General features: G+C 32.7%; 1 protein-coding gene and 1 pseudogene across 1 annotated transcript in view; one reads left to right on the plus strand and one right to left on the minus strand.

Annotated features, from left to right (window-relative positions):
* LOC115881307 overlaps positions 1-2,970 on the minus strand; it is a 6,932-nt gene extending 3,962 nt beyond the window's left edge. Inside the window, exon 1 of the mRNA XM_030898735.1 lies at positions 2,769-2,970. Coding sequence (XP_030754595.1) covers positions 2,769-2,970 — 202 coding nt within the window. The remainder of the gene's footprint in view (positions 1-2,768) is intronic.
* Positions 2,971-7,713: 4,743 nt separating this feature from the next.
* Positions 7,714-9,165, plus strand: LOC115881308 (annotated as a pseudogene).
* The last annotated feature ends 3,491 nt before the right edge of the window (positions 9,166-12,656 follow it).

Here is a 12,656-nt window from a genome sequence, read left to right on the forward strand (position 1 = left end):
TGCGATAAACACCGACACTGAATGCTTATTTTTCAAAACTTGCAAAAGATTTTCCTCAAAACTTTAAGAATTAATTTTTACAACTCTTTAATGACTTTAGTGTTAAACGTAGCCTTATTTTTATCGTGTATTAAACTCATTTAAGAGGATCTTATTTATGGTAAATATGTAGTGATAGTTTGCAAACTTCAATTATTAAAACTGAATTCGTTAGAAAAATAGAAACTGAAAATAAAAGTATAAAAATTCAAAACGATATATCATAAAAATTGATTAGGTCATTATACATCCAATACGTTTGATATTGATTTATTTTATGTTATTTAGAGTACGAAATTTATAACAATAAGAAAATCTTCCATTTAATACCAATTTTATGGATAAAACACTCTATATATCTTTGATGTTTTGAAAGTCAATAAATGTTTAGCAGCCTTAAATTTGATAACTCGGGTTTGTGGGCCATTTTAAAATAATAACCGTATTCGTATGATGAGACGAAGGCAGCCAAAACCATTGGAATAATTCACAATACTTTTTTGGTACTTTTTTAGGAAAAAAGGGGGACAATTCAGCTATATCTAGTCTGTTTTAATGGTTCAGTTGTTGCTTATTTTGAAGGTAAGTTTAACATTTTCTCTTTATTGCCTTAAAGAATGTTTTTTTAGTAAAAATATTGGTTTTAATCTAATAAATTCATTAAATAACATTTAATAATTTAATATTTGTTGACAAATCTAGTGGGTAAAAATCCAGGGAAACAAAATGGCCAAATCTATTTAATTAATTATTTTTTCTTACTGCTACCACAGCTTATTTAGAACCAGCTGGTCGTCTTTTCTTGTTTTTAAGTATATTCGTTTCACTTGCTGTGTAGTCAGAGTATCCAGACTTGTTATATTTTTATACAAAGTATAGATGAAACTCAGAACCTGACTATAATATAACATATGCAAATATCTAGATTGGTTTAAATAATTTTAACCTCTGTATTAGCATAACGTTTTTGGATACTGATGAATCAGTTATTGATAATTTGTATGTGAATAAATATTAATATTTCTTTAAATGAAAAACATTTAGCAGGCTTTGAAGTAGCGGTACAATATAACCATATTATGTATTTGCTCATTAGGAATAAGGTTGGTTCTGATGCTGAAATACACCATAGATTAGCCATTGAAATATATATGAATACATTGGGCAAAAAAATCTCGAACAAATAATCAAATGTCCTCATTGGCTATTCTTCAGAATTATAAATGGCCCAGAGAATAATACCATGGACACAGCATGAAATTAGCATATGAATTTTATAAAAACTAAACATTAATTTATTATCATTATCAAGATCAGTCATATTTTAGGTATTTTGGACATATTTCAAGAACAAACAATCTAGACAACAAGTTATGGAGGAAACTATTGAAAAAAAGACCAAAATATTTGGGTGGACCAAATGAAGACCATTAACGATCACGGAATACAGCAAATCATTGAGGCAACAATGGACAGAGAAATTTTATTAAGGCCATAATGGAATTGGTATATTAGAATAGGTCTACACAGAAGAGAGGTAGGTCTACTAATAATTAAAAATTATTAAATTATTAGTAAAATGTACATCTAGATTAATTTTTGATAAAATATATAATACCGTATGATCGAAAAAAAAACGTCGTCTAGTTGGCTTGGAGATGACTATCCATGATATTTCCCATATAATTTTACATATAGAATGGCGGCGGTCTTCATTTTATAGCCATTTTTTCCATCATACGATTTTACACTTTGGTATTTTTATTTCAATTTTGTAACGCCGAAGATTAAACATCAATTTTATTAAACATCAGCAGTTAGATGATTAAAATTAAGGTACTTTTAGTTTTAATCATCTGCTGATGATGCTAACATGGTTAGCGCAACGCGCGTCCTGTGTTAAAAGTAAACTGTTATGGTGTATTGTGGTGAATTAAAATGTACAATAATAAATAACAATTCTATAATTCATAACTGCAACAAAAGGCATTTAAGAGCATTCGCCATTGGGCTTTTAGTCGCCTGTTCTACTATCTGGTTCCACGTCTCCTCGCTTTCTTGTTTGGTATAAAATAGTCCTTTTTTATGTTATTGAAGGACAGCCTGCGTCTAGGACCTTATTGGATAGTTATGTTATTGATATATATGTTATTGATAAAATAGGTTTGAAAATTATATCTAATATGTTAAATAAAAATGTGATCATTTGTGTTATCTAGCTAGGTATTCCTTTTTGCATATTCTTCTTGGGTTCCATCTCCTATGGAGGTTGGAAATCATCATGGTAATTCTAACTTTGTTAACGGCTGCTCTGAATAACTGGTTTGAAGTCATTCCAAACCATTCTCTCAAATTCTTGAGCCATGATGTTCTTCTTCTTCCTTGGCTCCTTCTGCCCTTTATCTTTCCTTCTATTATGTTCTGCAGCAGGGCATATTTAGGTCCTCTCATTATGTGTCCAAAATACTCAAGTTTTCTCTTTTTAAGGGTGTTAATCACCTTTTCGTCCTTCTGAATTCTGCGTCGCAGTTCTACATTTGTAACCTTGTCAGTCCATGCAATCCTCAGCATACGCCGATAAGACCATCTTTCGAATGCCTCAAGCTTCTCCATTTCGGCTTTTTTAATTTTTTAATTCCAAGCCTCTGAACCATAGAGTAGAGTTGCAAATATGTAACCCCTTAGCATTCTTAATCTAAGCTTTAAGTTGATGTTTCCACTGCAGATACATTTTTTGAGTTTTACGAAGGCTGCTCTAGCTCCTTCTATTCGAGCTTTTATTTCTGCTGATTGATCCAAGTTTTCGGTCAACCAACTGCCTTGATATTTATATTGTTGTACTCTCTCCATAGGTGTATCATCTATTAGAACATTGGCTTGGACATCTTCTCTTTTAGTGAGGATCATAAATTTAGTTTTCTTAGGGTTCATTTTCAGGCCATAGACGTGTTGTTTAGTCTTTGTAGAAGTGTTTGCAGACCCTCCACGTGGTCTGCTATAAGGACGGTATCGTCCGCGAACCGCATATTATTTAAGACCTGCCCATTAATAGTGATGCCCTCCTTTCTACTAGTCAAGGCCTCCCGAAAAATTGATTCGCTGTATATTAAACAATAGCGGAGAAAGTATACATCCTTGACGAACGCCTCTCAGAATCTTTACTTCATCAAAAAGTTGGTCGTCCACTATAACCTTCGCTGTTTGCCCCCAATAAAGATTTGCTATTATCCTGATATCTCGGCTATCGATATTCATGCCTTTAAGTATTTCAATTAGTCTATAATAATAATAATAATAATAAATTGCCTTTATTTTACAGAAGAAAAAAATACATAAGACAGTAACGAAATTGCAAGTCTAGTAGTCACAACTGCAATAGCTACTCAACTTAACCAGAACATGGCCAAACTCAATAATTAAATATAATGTTTTACAAATTGCCTTAAAAAAAGTTTCAAATGTACAATGCAAGTAAAGTATAAAAAAAAAAAAATATGAAAAATTACGAATGCATTAAAAGATACTCTCTGTATTTATGCTTAAACGCATTCTCACCCAAATTCAACAATTCTGTTGGTAACGAGTTATACCCCTTAACGGCATTATATGAAAACCCGCGCTGAAAAATGGCTGTCCGATGATGAGGCATCGTCACCTCACCTCCATTCCTAATATTAACTTCGTGTATGTCACGTCTGAAAATTAAACGCTCTTTAATAGATAGGGGAGCAGCGGGGTTGTTAATTATTTTCACAACATATGTACACAAGTGTAAAGTTCTACGCGAGTCCATTTTTAGCCAATTAAGTTCTTTAAAAAAGGGGGTCACATGATCAAACTTTCTTATATTAAAAATAAAACGAACACAGCATTTTGCACCTTTTGAATGCGCAACCTGCTCTCTAGATCCAGACAAAAACCAGAAATAAAATCGCCATAGTTAAAGTGAGATATTACAAGCGATTCGCAAAGATTTTTCTTTAGGTATACATTTAGAATATGTTTGTTGTTGTATAACAGCTTTAAAGCAAGGTATGCTCGTTGTAATATTTTTGTCAAATGCTCCTTAAATCTAAGTTCCACATCCAAAAGTAATCCTAAATTTTTTGAACTGTTAACAAAAGTTAGCTTTCCATTGTCTATTGTTATATTAAGATTGTTTTCCAAGAATTTAATTTTGTTGCTGCTTCAAAAAAGTAAAATGTAACATTTAGAACTATTCAGTACCAAATTGTGACCTTTTGCAAGTTGGCTTAAGATCTCTAAATCTTTATTTATATTTACTTCAGTTTCCAGATAGTCATCCATCTCAAAGCAACTATACAGTTGAGTGTCATCCGCAAATGTTTGTACTTTACAAGCAGTAAAGACTTTAATATGTCAGATGAATAAACAAGGAACAGCAACGGACCCAAGACAGAGCCCTGTGGTACACCAGAGTGCAGCCTAATTTTGTTGAAATATTTATTATTAGAAAAAACAGTCAAAAATCTGTTGGATAAATAAGACTCAATTAAGAAATACGATTCAGTACAAAAGCCATAGAAATGTAATTTAGATAAGAGAAGTGCATGGTTTATTGTATCAAAAGCCTTTGAAAAATCTAACAGTATCAATATGCTAGCAAGACTTTTGTCGCAAGCTCTGATGATATCATCAACAACATTCGCTAAAGCCACTGTTGTTCCAAAATGTTTTCGAAAACCACACTGACTATGAGGAATAATTTCATTAGTAATAAAATAATCATACATTTGACTGTATAAAATTTTCTCATATATTTTTGACAGTGCCGGTAGAATACCTATTATCCGTGGATCGTTGTATGTCGTCGGACTAGTAACTTTAGAAAGGGGTATTCCTATAGATATCTTCCATTTATCCGGAAAGTAATTGCGTTCCAAGCAACAATTAATTATGTGCGTAATATACTTGTCTATATATGGACTGCAATATTTTAACATCAGCGGCGTAATCTTGTCTTCACCAGTTGCGTTAGTTTTTATGCTATTCAAAATTTCATTTATTTCAGATACTTTAGCAAGTCTAAACGAAAATTGTAAATTACCACTGAAAATATTTTTTCTGTAATACTCAGTTTTTGTATCACAATTTGACATATTTCGGAGGTACGAAGAAAAGAAATTACACAATTCATTAGGGTCAGACAAGGACGGAGGAATATTGTTTTTATGTTTTTCCGAGCATATATTGAAACTTCTCATTCCAGACCATAATCGCCTTGTATTTTTCTCTCTATATAAGAGTCCAAATATTTTTTCTTCTCTCGTCTGATGGCAGAGAGAGTAAAATTTCTCAAAAATTTATAATGGGTCCAATCTTCACTAAGCTTGGATTTCTTATATTTTTGCAAGGCAGTGTCTCGTTGTTTCATAAATATTTTTATATCAGAAGTTAACCAGGGCGCTCTGGGTTTTGTTATTCTAGATTCTTTTATCGGGGCATGTATATCGAAGAGACTTATTATAAGTTCATTAAAAACTTCAATTTTATTATCAATGTTATTCGTATACAGAATATCATCCCAAGGTAGAGAATGCAGCGAGTGCAAAAAATTATTATAATTAAAATTTCTGAAACAACGATATTTAATAAGCTTAGGTGTGACCAAGGGCTTATGTATATTTATACTACAATATATAAGTTTATGATCAGATATATTATCTGCTGACATGACTCCACATTTTGCTATAAGTGATTGATTTGTCACAAAAATTGCATCCAATAAGGTAATCGCATTTGCAGAAGAGACCTAGTAGGCTCTTCTATAATTTGAACCCAAATTATAATTCTCAAATAACGGAATTAACAGATTATTTAAACTAAGTAAATTAATAATATTAAAAGTCACCCAGACAAAATATATCATCCACCGATGGAACAAAATTGGAGAAAATATTGTCAAAATCAGCTGTTACGGTATTAAAATTCAGTGATGGCGGTCTATAAAATACAACAAATCCATATATCTTGTCTTTTATCTTGGTCGTAAATGCTAGATACTCAGTGAGTCATTTGTTACAAAATCGAAAGTGATCATATTAATACTAAATGCTTTTATAAACCCCAACGCGCCCCCGCCTCTACCCATTCTATCCCTTCTAATTAAATTATAATAGAGAATTTGAAACATTAGCGAGTCGTCACCATCAGACAACCATGTCTCAGACAAAAATATGAAATCAAAATCATTGCTTTCAACCAGATATTTCAATTCATTAAACCCTGTAAATATGATCGCACATTCAAATGTTTATCCTTATGTTTTCATCCATTATATATCAAACTTATTTATAATAAAAAAGATAAATAATAATAATAATTTAGTTTAATAACTTTTGTCCACTTGTCTAGCATCATCGATTGTCATTGGTGCCTTTTGTGTGTGTAGGGTTGTATGGGTAGTCAGCTGATTGAATATGCCTCTGTAGGTAGTACTTATAGGTGTCACAAGCATTTAAATCATAAGCTTCATGGTCTGTACGTCTTGTTGTTTTATATTTTTGATTTGAGGTAATACAATTGATACATTTTGGAGAATTACTGTTGTTACATTCATTGGTATTGTGATTTCCAGCACATTTACTGCATACTGTATTAGTTGTGCATTTGGAATGAAAATACTGCGAACAGTTATAACATCTATTCAAATTGTAATCGTCCATCACTCTGCATCTATTATAGCCAAAATATATGTATTTGGTAGACATTATCTGGCTGTATGCTGCTGCATCACACTCAATTATTATGTTCCAATTTGAATTTTTCTTATTAAAAAATTTATGCTGATAGTTTATAACTAATTTGCCATCAAATCCATTTCTCTCTTTAATTTCATGAATAATTTCTTCCTTATTAACGTTTTTCAAATCCATGTCTATCCCTTGTATTTTTAGCCTGGGTTTTTCAGCAACAACATTCTATGATGTTAGACTTTATCAACCTTCATAATCCTATAAAACACACATACAGGTCTGATTCATATTAATACACCTCTGTGCTAACACATTTATTATTTACAAGAGCCTCTCTCGTTATGCCTCTTCTAAACCCTACTTGGATATCACTGATTTCTGAGTCCACGCCCAGCAAAATTCTATTATAAATAATTCTCAAAAACACTTTCAGTATTGTGACTCATCAGGGCAATTGTTCGATGGTCGGAACATTCTTTGGCATTAGGTTTCTTGGACAACGGTAGAAAACTAGACATTAACCAATCCTTTAATTATAATGCCCGTAGTGTATATAACATTAAAAGTAACATATGTATATATGGTTACATTTGGTTATATATAGTTTGCATATTCTGGGTTTATAAAACCGCTTAAGAGCAATATTTTAAAGTAACACCTTTTAATTTGAGTATTATTGTGTACTGAGTAATACTGTTTGAATTTATAATCATTTTCTAATATAACAAAACTAAAAGTATATTAGTTAGATATATTTCTTATTAAATGCAATTTTTTCAAATATTTGAAAATTTAAGTAAACAAACAATTATACTTTCAAAAGACACTTTTTAAAAATCTATTGATCTTGAAGTTCAAATAGGTAATATTTTGAAAGCAGAATAAACCTTTTCATGCCTTGAACTTGATATTACGGGTTCAGTGCCTAGGAAATTCGAATAATAACCGCGTCCGTACGATGATAGTAAATAATAAAGCGCGAGCTATTAGGCCGTGGACGCGCAAGCCTTCTGTGCCGAGCGAGAATCGCGACCCTCAGTCAGAATCGGCTGTCATCAAACTAAAGGTCTTGGCGCGCTCACGGACGCGGATCTCTCACACGCCGACGCGATCCCAATTTCGGTTCCCCTTCGCTCCCAGAGCAACAGATATTTATCCACGTGTTCGTCCCGATATGCTCCCCTAAACATCGGCGCGCAAAATGGAGCTATTTCTCGCGATTTATTTGATCGGTGCCGCGTCGTCGGTGTTCGGGTACTCTTGGCCCCTGGCAGTACCACCAGATCCCACAAGATATCCATAGCGACCCTTTGGTGGTCGAAACGACCAACGGAATGGGTACCGAGGTTACTCCAAAACCGTCTTAGGTCGAGAGGTTCACGTTTTACAGAATTCCCGTTTGCCAAACCGCCCATGGGCAGCTTAGTTTCGTAGACCCGTTCAGTTGATCCGTGGCACGGTGTATTGAACGCCACCAAGTTACCTGACTCTTGTTTCCAGGAACGATACGGGCACTTTCCTGGATTTGAAGGTGAAGAAATGTAGACCCGAACACAAGCATATCAGAAGATTGCCTCTACCTCAATCTGGGTTCCACAACGCTTACGCATCAGACATCATTCAGACAAAACCTCAGTTGAGCGACCAAAAGTACCCATTTTAATTTGGATACGGCGGAGGCTACGCTGAGTGGCACCTGGCTTTAGACATTTATGACGCCGACATAATAAGCTTCCAACCAGCGGCAACAATCGTGGCTTCCATGCAATATCGCGTAGGATCATTTGGTTTTCCCTTTACCTAAACAAATATTTCGCAAAGGCAGTGAAGAAGCACCAGGAAACATGGGTTTATGGGATCAAGCCCTGGCAATACGATTGGATCAAAAGAAAATGCCGCAGCTTTTGGAGGTGATCCAGAACTAATAACATTATTCGGCGAATCAGCAGGAGGAGTTCAGTAAGCATTCACCTACTAAGCCCCATAACCAAGGTTTAGCGAAAAGAGGCATCTTGCAATCAGGAACAATAGACGCGCCATGGAGTTCAATGTCTGGAGAAAGGAGCCAGAACAAATTGGAAGAGTCTTGGTAACTGACTGTGGATACTTAACGTATCCCTTACTGGAAACAAATCCACATGAGGGTTTTTGGAGTATGAGAGCTGTTGATGCGAAAACGATCTCTCTTCAACAATGGAATTCGTATTCGGGTATATTGGGTTTTCCATCGACTCCTACCATTGACGGGGTATTTCTACCTAAACATCCTATGGATATGTTAGCTGAAGGTGACTATGAAGATATGGAAGTTTTATTGGGAAGCAATCAAGATGAGGGTAAGTTAATTGATAGTTATAATGATTTTGTTGGAGATATCTTTCATTTATTGGATAAACAAGATGGTTGGTAGATAATATGATTAAATTTGTTTCACTAAATTATATTTGAAATATATTCAAGGGTTTGATGAAATGTAATTTAATTATTAAAGTTGAGGAAGGGTACTTGTTTTAATTATTATCAAATATATCATTTTTTTTATTAAGGTTTACATTATTGTGACATGTTTCTATACACTAAAACATTAGTGTATATTTCCATAAATGTAATTTTTAAAGGAAAATATAACATTATCATTTCAAAATAGAGACTATAGAAACAATGACTACATTATATAATCATAATATACATTTTCAAAGGATGGTGACAAGAAAATAATCCAGTTTACTTTTCCGTTTCTAGTAGTTAGTATAAAAATGGAATATAGTGGCGCATTTTCTAGATAATTTGGCACAGTAACCGTTCTGTGGGTACTATAAAAGTATAATAGTTATTTCATAAAGGGCATAATATGGTGTTTGAATATTTTCAGGAAACTATTTGTTGGAATTTAAGATTAATCACTAGGGTTTCTTAAAACTTGCTTTTCTATGAACAATAAAATTGATTTATACTATTTTTATATATACTTTATATTCTTTCTGTCATATACAGGGTGTCCCACTTAAGATGGATACATGCCAATATCTTGGTTGTCTGTTGAGCGATCTTTTTCATTTTTGGCAGGAGGCTGTATGACTATAAGACGTACATTTTGCCCATGATAAGAATATGCGATACCTCATAGACGTACGTTTTAATGGGGTTTCATATAAAAAAAAACAATTTTAAATATAAACATTTTTTTAGTATACAAGTACACAAAATAAATTGAAAATATTTAGATTTTTTTGTATCGTATCTTAATTATTATGGAAACTATCTAAAAACTTAAATCGATTATTAATTTATAATTGGTTATAATTGGTTATTGATAATAAACTAGTTTATCCAGTGGCGTCGTAAATACTTAAAAAAATAATAATAAAAATAAAAATGTCTTATTTTAATAACACACCCTGTATCAATATTTATAAAAATTAGAACTTAAGTATAATTAAGTAATCTTAGTTAGTAAGGAGGATTCAATATAATTTATCAGATTTGAAATAAATACTGTCCTAAGGGTAGTTTACTCTTGACTCCTGACTGACTGAAAAATATCAAACCCATTAAAACGTACGTCTATGAGGTATCGCATTTCTTACCCTGGGCAAAATGTACGTCTTATAGCCATACAGCCGCTCAAAAAACAATCAAGATATTCGCTTGTATCCATCTTAAGTGGGACACCCTGTATGTATATAGGAAGAGTATAGGAGGTATAGGTAAAAAACTAGGAGGTTTTTGACCACAAATGGTCGAAAAATCAGTTTTTCGCAAATATCTACCAAAGTATGCAATTCACAAAATTTTTCTTGAAATAAAGAAGAAACTTAGGCCATTGTCTACGAAAAAGGTTCTGAACTTTTCTGAATCTTTTTTTCTTAAGGTTCTGAATCTTTTTTTCTTAAAGTCCCGGAAAATGCTTAAAAACGGCTCTGAATGGCCAAAGAACGGGTTTACCGCCAATATTGACCGAAATATGGCATGTAGATGATTTTTATGATCAAATGGAAAGTTGTTTGTAAAAAGAATTCAAATATTCGTAATAATTATGCATTTTTTTTGGTTTACGACACTTTCCGGTAATCCTAAAAATGACAAATGTGACAAATTTCTGTACACTAATACCACGAATAATGCCAAAAATACCAACTAATACCACGATTAATACCAAATAATGCCAACATCTTGTACACCGTTAATCACTACAAATGTGATTAAACAAACACTTCAAACTTTGTGAGTTGCTCATAGAAAAATTCAAACATGTTCTATTAAAGCCATTTGTTAATAATTCAGAATATATTTATAATAAAAACTGGCAACCTTGAAGCAGATGTCCCATTGTTAGTAGCAACTTAATTTAAGAAAGATTTAAAAAGTGTTTATTATTCTTCGTTTTAATATTTAGGTACGAATAATATTAAGTAATAAAAAAGTCATACCTATGTGGCGGATTCAGCTCTCCAAAAAAATCCTATATTATGGGTATTTCGCCATTGCAAGAAAATCTACAAAATAAAATAGTTAATTTTTGTACATTGCTGCTGCGTTAATCAAACGGAAACTACTTGTCGGCAGTTAACCTGCTGTTAGTTAGCTGCTTGCTGACAAGAAACTACTTGTCAGCAGCAACTGAAAAACAAATTTGCCTAACGAACAAAAGAAAATCTTAACGTTTCGGAAGAGTTTATGCTCTTTCAAGTCGTCGGAAAACAAAAATAAAAAGAATAAAAAAAACTATTTAACTTCCACTATTCGAGAACACTTGTTTTTGAAACGATACGATTAAAAATCATTGATGTTCTGTTAAAATGACGTTACCTATATCAGGGGCGCATATACCGGAGGCATAACGGGGTAATTACCCCTCCCAAATAATTATTTTAATTATTACTTTCGAAAATCGACAACTATGGAACTATGATCCCTTCCCCTACACAGGTACATTGTGAGACATAAGGAAATTGTAAGAAGAAACAAGCCCTATAACATAGGGGAGATACATTTTAATGAACAGTGCTTTCCATAAAATCAATAAAATGAATAATATACCGAAAATACATGTACTGATTTCTTTTTTCGAAAATCGACAACTATGAATCTATGATACCTTCCCGGACACAAAACGGTATGTTAGCCGCGACACAGGAAATTGTAGAGAGAAACGAGCCCTATAATATAGGATACAACGGTTTAATGAACAGTGCTTTCCATAAAATCAATAAAAGAATAATATACGAAATACATCAGCACTGATTTCTTTCAAAATCGACTACTATGAAACTATGATCCTATCCCAGACACAAACGGTACATTGTGACACAGAAGTGTAGAGACATGAAACGAGCCCCTATAACATAAGGATACAAATCTACCACATTGTCTTAATAAACAGTTCTCTCCATAAAATCAATAAAATGAAAAAATATACGAGGAAATAATATACATGTACTGATTTCTTTCGAAATCGACAATATGAAACTATAGGAAATCCTTTCCGGGCATAAACGGTACATTGTGAAACAGGAAGTGTAGAGAAACAAGCCCTATACAATTACCCCTCCCAGAAATTAATTTTAAGATACCTAACATAAAAATTATTATAAAAATAAAATTGTTAAAAAAATTTTTTTTTAATAATACAAAAATTAAAACAGAATATCAAAACCAATCCAAGTAGATATTTTTCCACAGTTACAATACTTTCAACAAAAATTTTAATTCAAATTGTACTTTTTTTGAACCACCAGACTCAATCTCTGGAATTGCGCTGCTGCTATATCCAGGACTTCAAGATTAACAATTGGCCCCTGTTGGCGCAATTATTTAATAGGTAAAATCAAAAAGCATCAAACTTTCTGTATGATTTTTTTTTTTTTTTTTTTTGTTTTTAATTAACAGAAATACGTAATA

This window comes from Sitophilus oryzae, unplaced genomic scaffold (genome assembly GCF_002938485.1).
Source record: "Sitophilus oryzae breed Bouriz unplaced genomic scaffold, Soryzae_2.0 scaffold_1715_pilon_pilon, whole genome shotgun sequence".
Classification (NCBI taxonomy): Eukaryota; Metazoa; Arthropoda; class Insecta; order Coleoptera; family Curculionidae; genus Sitophilus; species Sitophilus oryzae.